The 19618-nt window shown below is 35.6% G+C and overlaps 1 protein-coding gene across 14 annotated transcripts in view; it reads right to left on the reverse strand.

The window, feature by feature from the left end:
- BPTF (bromodomain PHD finger transcription factor) overlaps positions 1 to 19618 on the reverse strand; it is a 141174-nt gene that overhangs the window by 65421 nt on the left and 56135 nt on the right. For 7 of the 14 annotated variants that reach the window (XM_057535431.1, XM_057535424.1, XM_057535425.1 and 4 more), the window contains exons 4-10: positions 19355 to 19564; positions 18621 to 18812; positions 7753 to 7941; positions 6152 to 6331; positions 3695 to 3882; positions 1821 to 2176; positions 1199 to 1330 (exon numbers count right to left, since the gene is read on the reverse strand). In XM_057535431.1, coding sequence (XP_057391414.1) covers positions 1199 to 1330; positions 1821 to 2176; positions 3695 to 3882; positions 6152 to 6331; positions 7753 to 7941; positions 18621 to 18812; positions 19355 to 19564 — 1447 coding nt within the window. The remainder of the gene's footprint in view (positions 1 to 1198; positions 1331 to 1820; positions 2177 to 3694; positions 3883 to 6151; positions 6332 to 7752; positions 7942 to 18620; positions 18813 to 19354; positions 19565 to 19618) is intronic. The other 7 variants (XM_007185942.3, XM_007185939.3, XM_057535428.1 and 4 more) reach the window with 5 other exon arrangements.

The raw sequence follows: 19618 nt of genomic DNA on the forward strand, positions 1-19618 counted from the left end.
TTGTGGAAGCTTCTACCAGTAGCAGCAATTACATTCAAAATGGGAGGGAGAGAGGAAAGAGTATCCATAAGACTTATGGGGGGAAAACACTACAGAAAACTGAAAGCAACCCTTAGCAGATGAAAAATATTTAGCAGGCATATTTATTTTTCTTAAAATTTTTCATTATAAGATAAAACACAGGGGGCTTCCCTGGTGGCGCAGTGGTTAAGAATCTGCCTGCCAACGCAGGGGACACGGGTTCCAGTCCTGGTCCGGGAAGATCCCACGTGCCGCGGAGCAACTAAGCCCATGCGCCACAACTACTGAGCCTGTGCTCTAGAGCCCGCGAGCCACAACTACTGGAGCCCGCACACCTAGAGCCCGGGCTCCGCAACAAGAGAAGCCACTGCAATGAAAAACCCGCGCACCGCAACGAAGAGTAGCCCCCACTCGCCACAACTAAAGAAAGCCCGTGCGCAGCAACAAAGACCCAACGCAGCCAAAAAATAAATAAATAAATTTATTTATTTATTTATTTTTTTAAAAAAGATAAAACACAGGTGTAGAAAGCAACACAAAACATATTTAAATTTTAAAAAATACAGCATTATACCTTTGGAGTGGGCCCTGTAGAGGGGCAGGGAAGGTAAAAGGAGCCTTACTTTTTACATTGAATAATAATTTACATTTTTTACCATAAGCTTACATTAGGTTTGTAATAAGAACTTTTTAAAAATTAAAGTTAAGAAATAAATCCATTAGGGCTAAAAAGTAGATTCAAGTCACAAATTTATTTTTTTTGTTAACCGTCTGCTAAAGTCACACAACTCTGGGTCTACTTAGGAGCTACATGATCTTTGGCCAGATACTTGACTCTAAATAAATCAAGACGTCTAGCACATTCCAGAGTAAATATTCAAAAAGTATAAGCATTCTTTCTATTCAATAAAAATGCTTTTTACTTTAGAACATATTTTTAATTTTCATATACCTGATCTCTTCTGATCTTCATTATAATCCTATATCCTAAATAAGAACTAGTGTTTATTCAGGTTTACATCTTACATGTTTTCCTCCATCTTATAGGAGGAAAATGAGGTCAAGAAGAGTTAAGTCTTTATGATGGCCTCTTCAACACATTAACTTTCATTATTAATAGACTAGTATTCCAAAAGGGAGACTAACCCACCATTCACGAGGCTCAGGATTCACTTACCTGGTATGTCCTAAAGATTCCCGCCAGATTGGCAGCATCACAACTGGTTTAACTGCACACTCCAAGATAGCTAAAGCCAATGCAAATTCTCTGGGTTTGCTACACATCTGAACGGCCTTGATCCAATTTGCCCTAAATTTCAGAAAGGAAAAAAAAAAGAAAAAAACAAAATTTCATCTTGTTGATCTTAAATTAAAAGCACAAGAGCTGTAATTTATGAAGACTTCACCTTATAGGCCATATGTTTCTAGGCTAAGCAGGTATAAAATATACTGCTACTGGAAGTTTCTACCTCACAGAATCATAGGTCTTAAACACTGGAGGAATCTCAGAGGTCAATTCGTCCTCCAAATCTTTAAACCTTCTATGATGTTCTGGAACTCTGTCTGGACTCCATTTGGTTCCGGGAATAAAGACTCTGCTTTCCAGAAATCTTCCCAATGTTAGTGTTGGATCGGTAACTTAAGAAGTAAAGTTACTCCTATTCCTAACATCCTCAGTGTTTTGCTGACTAAAATGCCTTCATTCAATTCATTAATAATGACAAAGTGTGCAACTGCAATAATCATTTTGTAAATATTTACTATATTCACAGCAATAAATAAACCTTAGTTTCCTTTACCTGTGTGAAGCCCAGTTGGGATGAAGAAAGGAGGAAGGGATATTGTTTTCCAACTGGGTGATAGTCAGTCTCAGAGTAGATATGGTAAGAACTTTGGATCCATGGACAGAACCATTCCATTTGAACTCTCCAGCTGGAGTCAGACAGAATTTATGTGCAAGATGCCTTCTCTTATCATGGTCTTCTCTGTGCTGGTGCTTATTCAAAGCAAATGAATTGGTGGAGTACTGATTGTGGTAGACGCGATACTTCCCCTCTTGACCCAACTTAAAATAATTGTTGATATTTCCCTTCATGACCACTTCCTTTTTGGTGCTCAACCGTGAAATTTCTCCTTGAGAATTAACTACCAGTACCTGACCAAGAAAACAAAAAGACTCCATTATTTATGTCAAATATGTAAATTTGATCAATTGTCTTTCAATAATTTGTAATTTATCATTCAAAATAAGTTAAGATACATCTTACGACTGAACTTTTGAAGTTTAAAGATTTTTTTGATGTGGACCATTTTTTAAAGTCTTTTATTGAATTTGTCACAATACTGCTTCTGTTTTCCTATGCTTTGGTTTTTTGGCCAAGAGGCATGTGGGATCTTAGCTCTCCGATCAGGGATCGAACCCGCACCCCCCGCATTGGAAGGCGACGTCTTAACCACTGGACGGCCAGGGAAGTCCCTGAACTTCTGAAGTTTAAAAGCTAAAGCTAACTGTTTATAATTAAACAACCAAGATATGCCTGCAAAAAGAAAGAAGACTAAGCTCTATTAAAGTGCCTATTATATGTTGGACATTATTAAGTATTTTCATGTATCTCAAATATACACATGAAACTAATATATAAATCATTCACCAATCATTTTCTCAAGCTTACAATATACAGGGGTTAGAGACAAAAGAGGGCATGAGGGCATTACATGTACTACTCCCGTAAACATATATTCCTAAAAATACCTTTTCTTCTGCTCCTTTTATCATTCCAGCTTTAGATAAGAGCCCATGGATATGTTAAAATAGTGTTTCAAATAGTTGATTCCAATCCTTTAGTGGACTGTGAAATCAATAGTGGGGTTTATTCAGCTTTAAAAAAAATGAAACATAATACAATAGACTAGAAAAGAAAATACCAGAGTGCTTCCCACATAGTAAAATACTACTTCAGGAAACTTTTGAATGTATGTACTGGGTTGCTATGAAAAATGTCTTAGTGAGGGTCAGAGTAAAAAGAAGTCTGAAAGCCACTGTCTTAAAGCCATTTCTTTGATGTTAAAAACACTGCATTAAAAAAAAACCAAAAAAAAACCCCACTGCATAATCTTGCATATCTACCCTGCAAATAATTCTCAAATCTGAGAGACACAGCTGTGGCCCTTATTCTATCATCATGGCTTGCTGGGAGACAGAAATACTGAGTCCTAGCTTCAATCTTTTTGTTCACAGTCAGAGTTGAGATGCTGTGCTGTTCTATACACCGTGCTCTGCTATCAAGGGGGAAGTCTTACCTTTTAGCTGCAGGTTCATCTAAAATGACTACAGCCAGAACTGAGCATTAAATCTTTAATAAAGCCCACAAATAGCCTACCTGTTCCCACATGTGAAGAAGCAGCCTCTATCTCTTTAGAATTATATACAATAAAACTAACCATATAGTCAGAAACAATACTACCCATTTACAGCATTTCTATGCATGGATTGAAATTTGGGTGTACAACTATACTTAGCATAATACAAACCTAACACTTTTAATCTCGTTACACACTACACTCTCGGAAGTGAGGAAAATACAGTTCAAAAGTACCTCTACAAACTTCCTGCCCCTATTTTAAAAATGATTTTACATTCCAGAGATTTTTGTTTTAAACAGAAAAAACACACCTCTTTCCCCTCCTTAAATAATTTATTCGCTTCGTGGGCTGCGGCTGCCACCTGTTGGCTCTTCAGCTGACTCAGTTTGCTGTCTGGATTCCGTAACCTGGTGATAATCCGAGTTGAACCAGACGCTCCTCTTCCACCTCCAGGAGACTCACTTATTTCCCCATTAGACTTCTCTGATTTGAAATCACCTGTTATCAGATAAAAAGCCAAAAGTAATTGCTAACAGTAAGTAAATTACATATAGTAATAACACCTTACTTTTCCAAAACTTCTATCTGGTAGACAACTAAGATCCAGAAAATAAAAAGTCCTTGAATAGCCAAAGCAAATGCATTAATTCTTAAAGTTTTACTCCAAAGAAAGTATGTCAGAACTTTACTGTGAGTCATTTATTATTTTACAGAAAATTCAAACATGCCAGGTAATCTGTTTTAAAGCTCAGCTACTAGAAAAGAGGAAGGGCTGCTACAGATTTACAAGTAACAAACATAACTCAGAATGCACACTAATAAAATATTGCCTTATATATTCGACATGGATTTCTGTATTAAAAGTAAAGGATATAATTAATTTTAGAAAGATTTCCACTGAAATTCTGTTTAAATACCTAATAATTTAAAGCTTATAAACATAAATGCCAAGTGAATTTTTTCCTAAAGAATCTAGATAATTATCTGTGTATGCAGATAACTGTACATGTGAAAATCAACTACATTAGCTTTTTTAAATATAATAAAGGCCTCTCACATTTTCATAATATCTTAATTTTTTTAAGTGACAGATTTAACTGCCAAGGAGCAATTTCTGCTTTTCCATAAATCTCACTTCAGCTGAAAATTTCTATACGTTCTAAAACGATTGCATCACTATCCAATTTCCACTGGCCAGACAGTTGAACAAGATCTCATTTTTCTTTCTTAATTTAAAGCTTTTAAAAACTAAGACAGTGTGGCACTGGCAAATGAAAAACCAAGCAGAAAATATGGCACTGACTAAATCAAGATGGGGTAGGGGTACTGGGTATCTTGCCGTTTCAGGCTGGAAAGCTAGTAACCTTCAATGTGTGGTAGCAAAGCAGTTGGTTAGTTAGACTATCCACGATTTTCTCTCGGCTCCCAGACCATGATTGTACCCATGCTAGAGTTCTGTGCCGACACGATGAACTACAGCGGCACCTTTTTTTTTTTTTTTTTGGCCACACCACGCGGCTTGTGGGATTTTTAGCTCCCCAACCAGCGACTGAACCCCGGGCCCTCAGCAGTGAGAGTGTGGAGTCCCAACCACTGAACTGCCAGAGAATTCCCGATAGTGGCTACTTCTTGGGACTGTCTTTGAAGTCCTACAATAAAGACTTTTTCGACATCATTTAGTCAAGGCCAGACTTCCTAAAAGCAGAAAGGGAATGGTACAGCACTTTCTAAATGAAGCGCCTCAATTTAGAGCCAACAATCCAACAGGTGAGAGTCAATCCTCTGCCACTTGCTAAGTTTAGTGCAAATAAGGGAAAGGAGGCAGAAAATTCGTCCCTGGGGGTACGACTTGAAGGAGCAGAGAGAGGGGACAAGGCTAAGAGTGGAGGTCATCGTCTAGCACACCCTGCCCAAAGGCCACATTCCTGTTTAAAGGAGTGAATCACTGGGATGCAGCCTGGAGGCTGAATACAGAGCTGCCTGGCCCTAGCCTCCCTAACTCACTGTTTAATGAGTCAAGAGGCAGGAGCCTAGACAGACTTCGCTCACCTGGGGGCTGGGGCAGACAAACTGGGCAAGTAGAGGGGGTTTACCCTCAGGGACTCTGGGCAAGTTTCTGGGCATTAGGTACTAGCTGGGTATTCAGGCAATCTATAAGGGGGTGTTACTGCCAGAAAAAAACCCCAAACCTGTCACACTGGGATGTATAATTATTCAAACCTACAGCAATTTCCAGCAGGCCATCCCTGACAGAAGTCAGCTGGATCTAGGCTGTTAAAGGAGAATGGCCTCCAGAAGGGGGATCTTCCCGTATGCTTCTCACTTCTCATCCATATCCATTCTCCCAGAAAACCTCCCAGAAAAGGGCCGCCAGGTTTATCAGAGAACACCGTCCACCATCATGTTAATGAGTGTCACAGGTAGTTAAGTTCATAATTTGGCTCATGGATTGTAAGATCAAGATAAGCCACAACCAGACATAATCAAAATAATACACACAATACACAGAAATCCTAGATACAGTTAAAATGACCAGATGTTCATTTTGGGAGAGAAGTTTTTGAAAAAATTTTCAGTTGTGGGTGAGATCTTTCCATTATGTTAGGCAGAGGCATTTTTTTAATTTGAATACACACGTTTGTACTGAGCTAGGGTGGAACTGTGGATATTTGCTGTTTCCTATCTTCACAGCATCTCTCCTTCTTTGGAAAACCATTTCTACCCCACTCCAATTATATACTTTTGCTGGAGCCATCAATCATAATACCTTGCCTGCCCTGGCCACAGGAGTAGGAACAATATGTCCAAGAGAGGCCACTCAAATTCCTTCCTCCAGGACTTTTGATTTGGAGCAGGAGTAGGGGCCTTGCCTTTGGGTCACAGACCTTGGAAAGATATGAATACAAACTGCTGATGCCATCTTCCCTGCCACTTGGGGAAAGCCTGTCTGTATTAGGAGAGAATGAGGTTAACACACAAACATATGCAGATCCAAAAGGTGAGACAGAAAGAGGAAAATGGAAAGAGTTTTGATACCTGGAGGTCCAGTTATGCCTGGTGATGGCTTGGACTTCCCAGTTATATGAGCTAATTAAATTCCCTTTTCACTTAAGCTAGTTTAAGCTGGTTTGGTCACTTGCAATTGAAAGGTTCTAATTAAGACAGATCTCCATCTCATATCATACACAAAATTATACACCAGAAGGATTAAAAATGAAGTTATAGAAGTATTATGTGAAATTACTGTAAAATATATGTATGTTCTTGGGATAGGGATGGTCTTCCTTAGTAAGACACAAAATCCAGAGAAATCCTAAAGAAAAAGACTGATAAATTTAACTGCATAAAAAATGTAAAAATTTCTTTATAAAACAACAGAAAGAGTTAAAAACAAGCAATGACTATATAAATATATAGGTAAAATCAAAAATTAATACCCACAATACATAAAGCATTCCTAAAACTCATTTGGGAAAAATATCAAAATTCAGTAGAAACAAATCAGTAAAAAATATGAATAAGCAATTCACAGAAAGTTCAGCAAACACATGAAAAGAAAGTCAACCACATTAGTAAGCAGGGATATGCAAATTTTAAAATGAAATACTTTTCACCATTGGCAAAAATGTAACAGATAGATGATGTCAAATTTAGCGAGAATATGAAGAAATACACATACATGTAAATGATTAGTATAAATTCCTTTTAACGTACAATTAAGCAGTAGCCATCACTATTTTTTAAATGTACCTACCATATGATCCAGCAATTCCATTTACTGTATCTATACTGCCAGAAATACAAGTACACAGAGATATATGGTGAGGATGTTAAAAAGCACCACTAGTTGTAATAATGAAAAAACTGTTAGCCTAAATGTCCATTAATAGAGAAATAGTAAATGAATTATGGTTCATCTGTACTGTGGAGTACCATGCAGCAGTTAAAAAAAGAATAAAATCAATTTATTACATGAAAAGAACCCCTACATGTATTACTGAGTGAAAAAAGCAAGATGCAGAACAACACATGCAGAATGATCCCGTTTATATTAAAAAAAAAAAAAAAAACTTTTTGTAAACATACATACATTAATGTAACTGCACGGAGAAAGATATAAAATGTTACACACCAAATAATGGTGGTTACCTTTGGGGAGGGGGTGTGAAAAAGATGTATTTTTTCCCAAGTGCTTTTTCATTTTTTTAAAAGAAAAACACTGAGTGCAAGTGTCACTTGTGTTTAAAAAAAAAAAAAAAAAAGGAAAAGAAAATCCAAATCTTCCCACCCCCCATCGAACTTCTATTTAAAAAATTAAAAATTAAAAAAATAAAAAAGCTCCTTTCAATGTATGAAGTGTATTCTTACCTATCTCTTCTTGAATAGAGACAGGTGTATGAGATTCTCTTTCTCCATTTTCAGGATCATCAGCTGCCTTAGCAGATTCACTCTGGGAAGAATTTAGTTCACTGCTGCTGTTACTGTTTTCCAGATTAGGCTGGGTGGAGGTAGTGGTAGCACTAGTGTTACTGCTGTCACATGTCTTGTTAGGTTCTTCTAGAAAAATAGAATACCTGATTTTTAAATTCGAAATCACATCAAAAACAACTAATTGTCAGAAAAGACATTTAATTGTTTTAGGGTTGCATTACAAAGCTGGATTTTAAAAAGCTGCTCATGTATGAATAATGCAATGTATGAAAAGAAATTTGTAAACAACACCCTATGAATTGTTTTTTAAGTCTCCCAGGATTAACTCAGGCTCTTATCACCTTAGTGTATAGTACACAGCAGACGATCTTTCAGAATAATAAAGTGATATAACAATCGCACAAAATTTATGACATGCCAGATACTGCAGAATTGATTTTGTTAAGAAAATCCCTCAAAATCTGAAATTTATATTCTTTTTTTTTTTTTTTAATTTTTTTTTAAATTAATTAATTTATTTATTTTTGGCTGTGTTGGGTCTTCGTTTCTGTGCGAGGGCTTTCTCTAGTTGCGGCGAGCGGGGGCCACTCTTCATCGCGGTGCGCGGGCCTCTCACCACCGCGGCCTCTCCCGTTGCGGAGCACAGGCTCCAGACGCGCAGGCTCAGCAATTGTGGCTCACGGGCCCAGTCACTCCGCGGCATGTGGGATCTTCCCAGACCAGGGCTCGAACCCGTGTCCCCTGTATTAGCAGGCAGATTCTCAACCACTGCGCCACCAGGGAAGCCCTGAAATTTATATTCTTACTTTTCAAAAAGTATTCAAACAGTATTCGAAACAGAATTAAACAGGATTATTTATCTCTAAGGTTTTCTGCCTGAATTCTATACCCCCAAATTTAACTAGAAGGTAATGCCTAAGTGATTGTTAATTTTAAGACCAATATAATAGTATCACTAAGAGTATAGTTCCTAAAAGTATATCAAAATGAATGCTACCATGAACTGAAAGCCTAGGTCTTTCCTCGGCAGTTCAGAAATCTAGAGCCTCCCTGTGCATTTCATTTTGCCACTATTAAGATACCTTTTAAATTAATCCCCTAAATTAAAAGTCGTCGACAGTATATCACAAAGGCTATCTGTAATGTATCATGAGCTCCTAAATTTTTTTTTGAGTGAAAAAACCAACAACCTGATAGAAAAATGGGAAAAATATATAAACAGTGACGAAAGAAATGAAAATGGCGGGAATTCCCTGGCGGTCCAGTGGTTCAGACTCTGCGCTCTCACTGCCAAGGGCCCCTGTTCAATCCCTGGTCAGGGAACTAAAATCCCACAAGCCATGCGATTCAGCCACAAAAAAGAAAAAGAAAAATGGCCTTTAAACATGGAAATATGCTCACTTAATTCAAAGTAAGAGAAATGCAAAGTAAAATTGTATAGAGAAACTACCTCTCAGATACCAGAGTGGCCAAAAATCCAAGTCTCATGATACACTCAGGTAGAGAGGCAGTGGGTTAAGAGGTACTGCCACACATTGTTGTAGGACTGTAAAGTGGTGCAAACTGGATAAAAGGGAACTGACAATATCTAGAAAAATTACAGATGCATTTACTCTTAACCTAGCAATCCCATGTCCATAAATCTACCCTGAAATACACTGGCAAAAATACTAAATTATTTACTGATATTTACAGAGGTATTCACTGTAGCACTATTTATAATGGCAAAAGACCAGAAAAAACAAAATGCCCACCAATACGGCACTGGCTGAATAAAAGGTGGTACATACAATAAAATATCATGCACCGTAACAAGGACTGAGGAAATCATTATATCCACATATGAAATGATCTCAAGATTAAATGTAAAAAGAAAGATGCAGGGCTTCCCTGGTGGCGCAGTGGTTGAGAATCTGCCTGCTAATGCAGGGGACACGGGTTCGAGCCCTGGTCTGGGAAGATCCCACATGCCACGGAGCAGCTGGGCCCGTGAGCCACAACTACTGAGCCTGCGTGTCTGGAGCCTGTGCCCCGCAACGGGAGGGGCCGCGATAGTGAAAGGCCCGCGCACCGCGATGAAGAGCGGTCCCCGCACCGCGATGAAGAGTGGCCCCCACTTGCCGTAACCAGAGAAAGCCCTCGCACGAACCGAAGACCCAACACAGCCAAAAATAAATAAATAAATAAATAAAGTAGCTATAAAATTAAAACAAACAAACAAACAAAAAAAAACTAACATTTAAAAAAAAAAAAAAAAGAAAGATGCAGAACAGTACTTAGAGTATGCTAACTTCATGTAAGAAAGGCAGAGAAATATGAATTTATGCACATATTTTGCTTTTCTATATGAAAAAAAAAAAAACACTAGAAGAATAACCAAAACTTAATAAAAATGGCTACCTGTAAGGGAAAGGAAGGAAATGGTTACCTAGAGAGGGAAGGGATGAAAGTGAAAATTATCTGAATAGATAACAGTTACAAAGTTTGACTTTGGAATCATGTAAATGTTTTACATTTTTTAAAAATTCAAGCTAGAAATGCAGCCCCTAAAAACTGAAAGAAAACAGCCTAATCGTGTATCAAGTTGTTGGCATAACCACACAGAGAAAAAGATTATTTCAAGTGACTTTGGAACACAGAATTTTGACTATACATTCTTACTGGAAATATGGTATAAAGATAAAGAGCTGCAAAAAAATCTTAAATGCGGTTCAGTAGTCTTACTGTGAGCAATAATACTGGTATTATGAAATTACTATGCTATTTAAATCATTTCTTCTTATTACTATTATTAATGCACATCAAGATATTAACAATTATAAAAATAATATATATTATTAATGGACATCTATAACAGGATAAAGCAAGTATATAATTAAGTTACTGTTGTCAGGAACTAAGGCATTCAGTATAAAGGAAAAGAGATACAAGTGTAAAAAAAGAAACTAAGTATGCAATCCTCAATCTGAATTTGAAATGTCAACATGAATTGGTTTTTTTCTTTTCCAAAATACGTATTTCCTAACACTACTCAATAAAAAATCCTAGAGGCAGTGAGAGCCCAAGAGCAGTAAATACTCTTGGGTCCAGATGATGGTCTCTAAATATGATTCCCCACAATAAGGAACCAGGGCTTCTTGCAGGAATTACTGATTCGAGGTCTGGGGTAAGAAATGTATAAGATAAGCTGCATACATCTTACTCTGCCAAAAAGCAAAAAAGCAAAAGAGACTACTGGGGTCATACACAGCAAAAAGGACTCAAAAGCCAACATAAAGGGGCTCCTGAAAATCAATATAACCAAATTAATGATAACTACAACTGACTGAAACAAACTGCATACATAAAGACCTATGAGTTCAAACAGATACTTAAAATGAGAAAATCATGCCCCTCCCCCCAAAGTTCATAACTCAAAAATCACCACTGAAGGTAACTGGACACCAACTCCTGACTCTGAAAATTAGATTTTAAGAGAAATAATTAAGCATTTATTTCTGCTCTAATTATATTTCAAGGTATTCAAATAGACTTAGTTAATGAGGGAAAATTCTTTACAGAAGAATTCCAGTTAAAAAAATACTGAAAAAATTATAGAATTAGAAATCATATACTATAACTTCCAAATAGACAGCTGATTTTGAACTCACTGATCTATCTTAGAATTTGTAAAGGTAAAACATACAGACATCATGATCAGCCTTTTGATGCAATATGATGTGAAATACCCAGAACACAGCTTATGAAGTATTCTTGCCAAAAATAGTTGAAAATGAATTTAATCAAGCCTTTAGAACAAATTAAACACTAAGAAGAAGGAAAGAAAATCCTGGATGTGGGATATTCCATAGGAGGATATACTAGGATTCTTTAAAAAGTCAGGGAAGGGGAGAATGCTCTAGATTAAGAGACTCAGTAGACATAAAACCAAATGTCATGTCATGCGGGGATCTTATTTGGAGTTATTTAAAACACAGCCAATGTTTAAAAAAAATTTTTTTAAGTGAGGAAATTTAAATTGACTGGATAGTAGATGATACTAAGGAATTGCTGTCAATTTTATTAAAATGATAATGGCACTGTACTTATATAAGAAAATGTCCATATTCTTTAGAAATGTATGTAGGACTGATATAACATGATGTCCGGGATTTGCTTTAAAGTACTGCAGTAAGGAAACAACCCAAATTCACATCAACAGGAAAGGGGATAAACTGTGTTATAGTTACACAGAGGAGTACTGTAATACAGTTAATATGAAAGAACTCCAGCAACATACAACATTATATTAGTAATATAAAGTGAAAAGATTAAGTTCCCCGAAGTTATACTTAACATATACACTTACTAAGATATACTTAACACAACACACTTGCTACACAGTTTAAAACAACCGAAACAGAAATACATAGTTTTTATGTTACAAGCAAACCATGTAGATCAACTCAATGAAGCAACATTTATGTGGGTTATACATCACTTTGACCTCTAGTATCAATAGTCTTAATTCTACTGGATTTCTGTCATAAAAAGGAAAGAAAATATTAGTGAACACAGGATTTAGGGTGACAGTCACTTCAGGTAGGGTAGAAGGATGCAGGCAATGAGACTGGGGAGATGGCTCGATACAGGTGAGTTTCAAAGCAGGACTTAGACTTCTGTTTTGGGTGATAGGTTCCTAGGTGTTTATTTCATTAATAAGATCATTTCAAACGTGAATGAATAAATTAAGGGGGACTATGCAATGACCAATGATGAGTGCAATTAACTAAGGATTATGATTTATCTAATAGTGTACACCTGGGGTCAAAGGGGGGCGATTTTTAAAAATTTGAGTCCTCCCCACTCAAAAGAGCAGTTTAAAAAAAAAAAAAGCATGAGTAAAACTAGTATGACAAAATATTGATGATTTTCTAATCTAAGTGTTAAAATATGGGGGAGGGGTCACTATGTTATTCTCTTAACTTTTGTGCATGTTCATAATAAGAAAATTTTATATGAAAGATAGAAATGGCAAACTTAAAATCTGACAGCTGCAAACCAGTAATATAATCAACTAACTCATGCTGTAAAATGCATATATTTGGAAGAAAAGAAGTCTCACATGAATAGCATCAAATTCCTCACTAATCATTCCTTTCACAACTGTAGATCTAGTTTTGAAATGTGCTGTATTCTTAATTTATAATTGTCTAAAAATCATCTTCTCGAATAATGAAACAGTATATAGACATCCCCTCATTTATGAGCTCAGAATTCAGAGTGCATTTTCTCACAGAAGTATAATAAAAAGTGATTGGGTTCTAGACTAGCCCACAAAAAACTATTTCAGCATACAATACACCCCAAGTATGGTTTTAACCAAGACAATAACTCTGGGATAGGACTTAAGAGATTCCACCTAATCATATCTTAAAATACTTCATAGAAAGTGCTCTCTGCTATTAGGAAGATAATGGTACTTCATAAAAGAATAGGCAATCAATCCCATCCCAAGGTATTTTGATCTTAAAAAAAACTATTACCCCACTGAAAGCAAACTGAATTCAGAATCTATCCATTTAAACTTTCAAGGTGCTAACAAGCTGAGGACTACCATAACTCATAATACATAGCTTTTTTGTTGACCTGTCCCAAGTTAATTTGCCTTAAGTTTTCCTCCATTTCAGTTTAGAGGAATTGTTCTAGAACTCTTTACATCCTTACTTCATTAGGATTAAAGAAATCTCAAGCATTTGCTTTAAAACACCACAAAGAAGGTATCCCCTACCAATAGGCCTCACAGTTCAAATATTCTAGACTAGAAGCTAAAACCAAACACATTTAAAAGAATAAGAAACAAAAGAGTAATATTTAGCTGCAGAACCTCCAAAAGCCATTATCAATCAACTCAATGAGGTAAAGGTAAACGGGAAACACATCAGTTCAGCATCCAGTATCAGCAGCCTCTTACATCCACTTAATTTCCTTATAATAAAATCCAAACCTAAAGCAAAGTACTATCTTTTAAGATGTCATTATCCCAAAAAGTTAAGAAACAGGTTAAATTAATATGTTCTTATAGTTCAACCTTACAGATGTTAGACTTTCAATATGTCCATGGAAACACTTTCAAAGCAATTATAAATAGTTATGGAAATAAAGCCAGTTTTATCTACGGCTGCTATTTTCTTCATCCCAGGCATTAAATCTAGAGGCATAACTTTAATAAAACAAATGCTGTCTGCATTATATGTTTGAATATAAATTCTCAATAGTATATTTGAGGTTAAGATGCTAGAAAGACACATGCCCCTGTCTCTCCTTATATATTGAAAAACTGACAATCTGGTACAAAAGTTTCTAATCTAAAATCCAGAACAAAAGTGTAATTCTGAAATTGAGCTATTTGTTAACTACAAAGAAGTTATACTGAATAATAAACAGTACACTTGCTATAAGGGGTCGTTTTTGGCAACATAACCATTTTCATGAACTGAAATGAAATGTCTGGAGTACAGATGCAGCGGGGCAAAATCTGAGGAACAGATATTCAGAGATTAACTTTTTTAAGTGATGTCTACAAACATTTCCCAAAATACGGCCCAACTTTTCAGTTTAAACTTCAATCTCAGCCACATAAAATCTTTCTGAATCATACCCAATTTGAAATCATGAAATCTGCCCATTTTTCTTATGTTCTCACTCCTTTAGATTTTTAGACCACAGATTTATAATTTTTCCTTTGCATAATGTCATCTATCATAAGAAAATGATAGTGCTCTCTGACAGGACTTGACAAAATACAGCTTGAAATAAATAAATATGAATATCCATATATATGTATACATATGTGTGTATATATTTCTAAAGAAATTCTAAAGTAGATGTATTTTGAAAGAGATTTTAAATTCTCGGGTTATTTTTAAGTATCTTTCTATTCCAGAAAAGATATACAATACAAACGCTAATCAAAAGAAAGCTGCTGTAGTTTAGTAATATTATTAAAGATAAAGGACATTTCACAAAGATAAAGTTAATTCAACAATATAAAAATTATGTGCACCTAATAACACAGGCTCAAACTATATAATGCAAAAACTAAAAATATTTTAAAGATAAAAAGGCAACCCCACAGTAAATAGAAATAACTTAAAAGTATCTTGCATATGTTATAAAGCAGAAACTAACACACCATTATAAAGCAATTATACTCCAATAAAGACGTTAAAAAAAAATTATCTTGCATTGAGGGAAAAAAAAATAGCAAAGATATAGATTTCAACAAAACAATTAAAACCCTGACCTAGTTGTCCTGTACTGTACCCCAAAACTAAAAATAGATATCCTCTTCGAGTGTATATGAGACAGTTTATCAACATTAACCAAATGTTGGACCACAAGACAAGCCTCAACAAATCTTAAAGGACATAAATCACGTATAGAATGTTCTCTGACTACAGTGTGTTAAACTAGAAATCAATGAAAAAGATAACTAGAAATCTCTAGGACTTCCCTGGTGGCGCAGTGGTTAAGAATCCTCCTGCCAATGCACGGGACATGGGTTCGAGCCCTAGTCCAGGAAGATCCCACACACCACAGAGCAACTAAGCCCATAAGCCACAACTACTGAGCCTGAGCTCTACAGCCTGAGAGCCATAACTACTGAGCCGCGTGCCACAACTACTGAAGCCCGTGTGCCTAGAGCCTGTGCTCAACAACAAGAGAAGCCACTGGAATGAGAAGCCCGTGCACCGCAAGGAAGAGTAGACCCCACCCACCACAACTAGAGAAAGCCTGCGCACAGCAATGAAGACCCAATGCAGACAAAAATTAGTTAATTAATTTAAAAAAAAAGAAAAAGAAAATCTCTAAATGTTTGAGTATTAAACAATATATTTCTAAATAAGCAATGGGTAAAAAAACCACATCATAATAGAAATTAGAAAGTATTTTAAACTGAATGATAAAGACAAAATAACATATTAAAGTTTGTGAGATGCAGCTACAGCAGCAGTACATAGAGGGAAATTTATAGCCTTGACAACAGACATAGAAAAAATAAAAAATAATCAAAGCATCCACCTTAAGAAGCTAGAAGAAAAAAATAATAAAGAGGGTATGAAATATATGTATATGTATAACTGATTCATGTTGTTATAAAGCAGAAACTAGCACACCATTGTAAAGCAATTATACTCCAATAAAGATGTTAAAAAAAAAAAAAGAGGGTATGAGAGGGACTTCCCTGGTGGTGCAGTGGTTAAGACTTTGCCTTCCAGTGAAGGGGGTGCAGGTTCTAATCCCTGGTCAGGGAGCTAAGATCCCACATGCCTCACGGCCAAAAAACCAAAACATAAAACAAAAGCAATACTGTAACAAATTCAATAAAGACTTTAAAAATGGTCCACAACCAAAAAAAAAAAAAACAAACAAAAAAAAGAGGGTATGGGAAACTTCTGGAGGTGATGGATATGTTTATGTCATAGATTGTGGTGATGGTTTCACAGGTATATATTTATCTCCAAACTCATCAAGTTGTATATATTAAATATGTACAGCTTTTTGTATATCAATTATACCTCAATAGAGTGGTTTTGAAAAAAAAAAGACAGGGAAGAAAAATTCACAAAAATGAAAAAAAAAATAAAAGGAATGAAATAAAAATAAGATAAAAAACTAGAAAAAATATAGAGGATAAACAAAGCCCAAAGTTGTTTTTTTAAAGACTCATAAAAATTGTTAATAGTCTTATGAAATGACTAAGAGAAAACAGATAACCAATTTCTTGACTGAAAAAAGAGATCATTACAGATACTATACACATTTAAAAAATAGGATGTTATTATGTCAATAAAATTTTAAATTTAAATGAAATGGTAGATTCCTAGAAAAATAAAATTTACTAAAACTGACACAAGAAAACAACAGAAAATATGAATAGCCTACTATTTACCAAAGAAATGAAATCTACAATTAATAACTTTCCCACAATGAAAACTCCAGGACCAGAAGACTTTAGCAAACATTTAAGGAGTAAATAACACCAACCCACAGAAACTCTTGCAGACAAAAGGAAAAGTGGGAACTTGTACCAACTCATTTTATGAGGGCAGCATAATCTAGGCATCAAATCCTGACATAGACATTATCACAGAAAGAAAATTGCAAGTCAATCTCATTCATGAAAGTTGATGCAAAAATCCTAAACAAAATATTAAAAAATGGAATGCAACAATACATAAGGGCTTCCCTGGTGGCGCAGTGGTTGAGGATCTGCCTGCCAATGCAGGGGACACGGGTTCGAGCCCTGGTCTGGGAAGATCCCACGTGCCGTAGAGCAACGAGTCCCGTGAGCCACAACTACTGAGCCTGCGCGTCTGGAGCCTGTGCTCCGCAACAAGAGAGGCCGCGATAATGAGAGGCCCACGCACCGCGATGAAGAGTGGTCCCCGCTTGCCGCAACTGGAGAAAGCCCTCGCACAGAAACGAAGACCCAACACAGCCAAAAATAAAATATATAAATAAATAAATTAATTTTAAAAATTACTATTTAAAAAAAAAAAAACAATACATAAGAACGAGAACATATCACAACCAAGTTGTATTTATTCCAGGAATGTGATGAGATTAGGTTAACACGTTTTAAAAAAATCAATGGAGAAACTTTTGCTTCCAGTCAGGATGGAGTAGAGGGACTTGACTTAGCCCAGCCAATGAAACAGCCACACACACAAAAAAGAGACCACTTAAAAAAAATAAAAATAAAACAAATATTAAAAAAAACCAGGCCACTTGATAGAAAATGAACAAAAGAACTGACAGGCAATTCACAAAAGAAGTTATCCAAATGACAAATATATATATATATATATATATACATACATACATACATACATATAGGCACGCGCACGCACACACGCGCGCACACACACACACAAAAGGTGCTCAACATCCTTAGTCACCAGGGAACTACAAGTTCAAATCACAATAAGATATCCTTACATTCCTACCAGAATGGCTAAAATAAAGATAGGGGGAAAAAAAAAAAGGAAAGAATTACATGACATTCTTATAATACACAGAAAAATTCTTTAAGGATTTCCAATACAGTATTAACTATAATTATTGACTTTTGATAGGATTACCAGTATTTCTTTTCCTGTTTTGCTCATCTAAAGTTTCTAATTTGTTTTTCAAAAATATACACACAGCTCCAATAATAAAAAAATTTTTTTTCATTTTTAAAAAAGGCAAAAGGAAAGGCATAATAACATTCTTGGTGTGATATAACTACTTTGAGTATAATTTTAATTTTAAAAAGCTTAAAATATTTATTACTGGTTAACTTACATTTTCATGTCAAAATACATTGTGACAATGGTTTTCTATTATAACATTATGGTTTGAGATGTTGTTAAAAAAAACTTACATGACCACATGCAAACATAAAATTAATCTGTTAGTACATACAGAATTGGAATGGTCAAATCATTCAACACTGAGCCATTAGTATGTGAGTACTTAAAACCAAAATATCTGCCACTATGGTCTGGTGATAAAATATAAAAATAAGTCTATTAGACAAAAACAGCTAAATGAACTTTAAAAAGCATGAAGATTATGATGAGTTTCAAGCACTAAATGCAAGAACATCTGTCAAACTCCAAATGTTAGCTGACAACTTAGCAATCAGGGATGGCACTTATGTAAGCAAGCAGCATGAATGAACACATACTTTAAAGTTTTAGGTGACATTCAGCTTTCACTACTAAAGGGAAGGATTTCCCCCCATTACAGAGGCATTGATACACTGCCCTCTGTACCTGGCACATCCTGGGGGAGCTCAGATGCCACCTTCTTCTCTGCCATGTTGCTGCTATCATGGGTTTCTGAGAGACACCCCACGGGACTCCTCCCTTCCTCAGAGGGACTAGTCTCTTCTGAAGAAGCATTTGCTGTGTTGTCGCCAAGATTTGCTGACACAGAGTTACCTTTATCCCCAACTTCTGTTGGCTCTACAGTAAAATGCACAACAAAACTTTAAAGATATCCTTTAAAAGTGCTTTAGGACAGATGGCCACATTCAGTCAGCTACTAAAAATGAATGATCACCAAAAAACCTGGCTTCTATTCGATGGCCATTTTGAAGCAATTAGATTCTGGGATAATTTTGCAGCAGGTAATCCAAAGGGTATTTAAGAATATTTGATATATTAAGAATTTTAAGTAGTTAACATAAAAAGGAACATATTATATCACATACAAAAGTGTATATTCTGGTATAAAAACAGTGATTTTCACCAACAAATCTTATAGGGAAATGGCACCTTATTAAGAAGTATAAATAGAGATATGGGTATAACATTATAGTAAATCCACCAATATATAAAACTCATTACAATGACTGTACATGTTATAAGGAGGAAGGGTATCCTAATCTCTTCAGAAATGTAAAATTAAATAGGTGTTTGCAATAAAAAAGATTTTGCAAGTAAAACTGGAGTTTTCATAAATAACACTGATGAAATATTTCTTTTTAACCAAATAACGTTTTTACCCTCAGTTTTTCCTTGCTCAGGATCGAGGTCATCTGGCATTTTGTCATCACTGTCTTTTTCAAGACTCTGGTCTTCAAACTCCTCTCTGCTTTTCTCAGCATCTTTGGAGTTATTATTCTCAGTCTCATTTTTCTCCTTTTCTATTTCTTCTGGACTTTTAACAATATCAATGTCTCCTTTTTTGGCTCTTATAGATTCCAAAATTTCTTCTATAATAAAACAAATAAAAAATTATGTTTCCATATATACCAAGCATAAAATTA

Source organism: Balaenoptera acutorostrata, chromosome 20, assembly GCF_949987535.1.
Source record: "Balaenoptera acutorostrata chromosome 20, mBalAcu1.1, whole genome shotgun sequence".
Lineage (NCBI taxonomy): Eukaryota > Metazoa > Chordata > Mammalia > Artiodactyla > Balaenopteridae > Balaenoptera > Balaenoptera acutorostrata.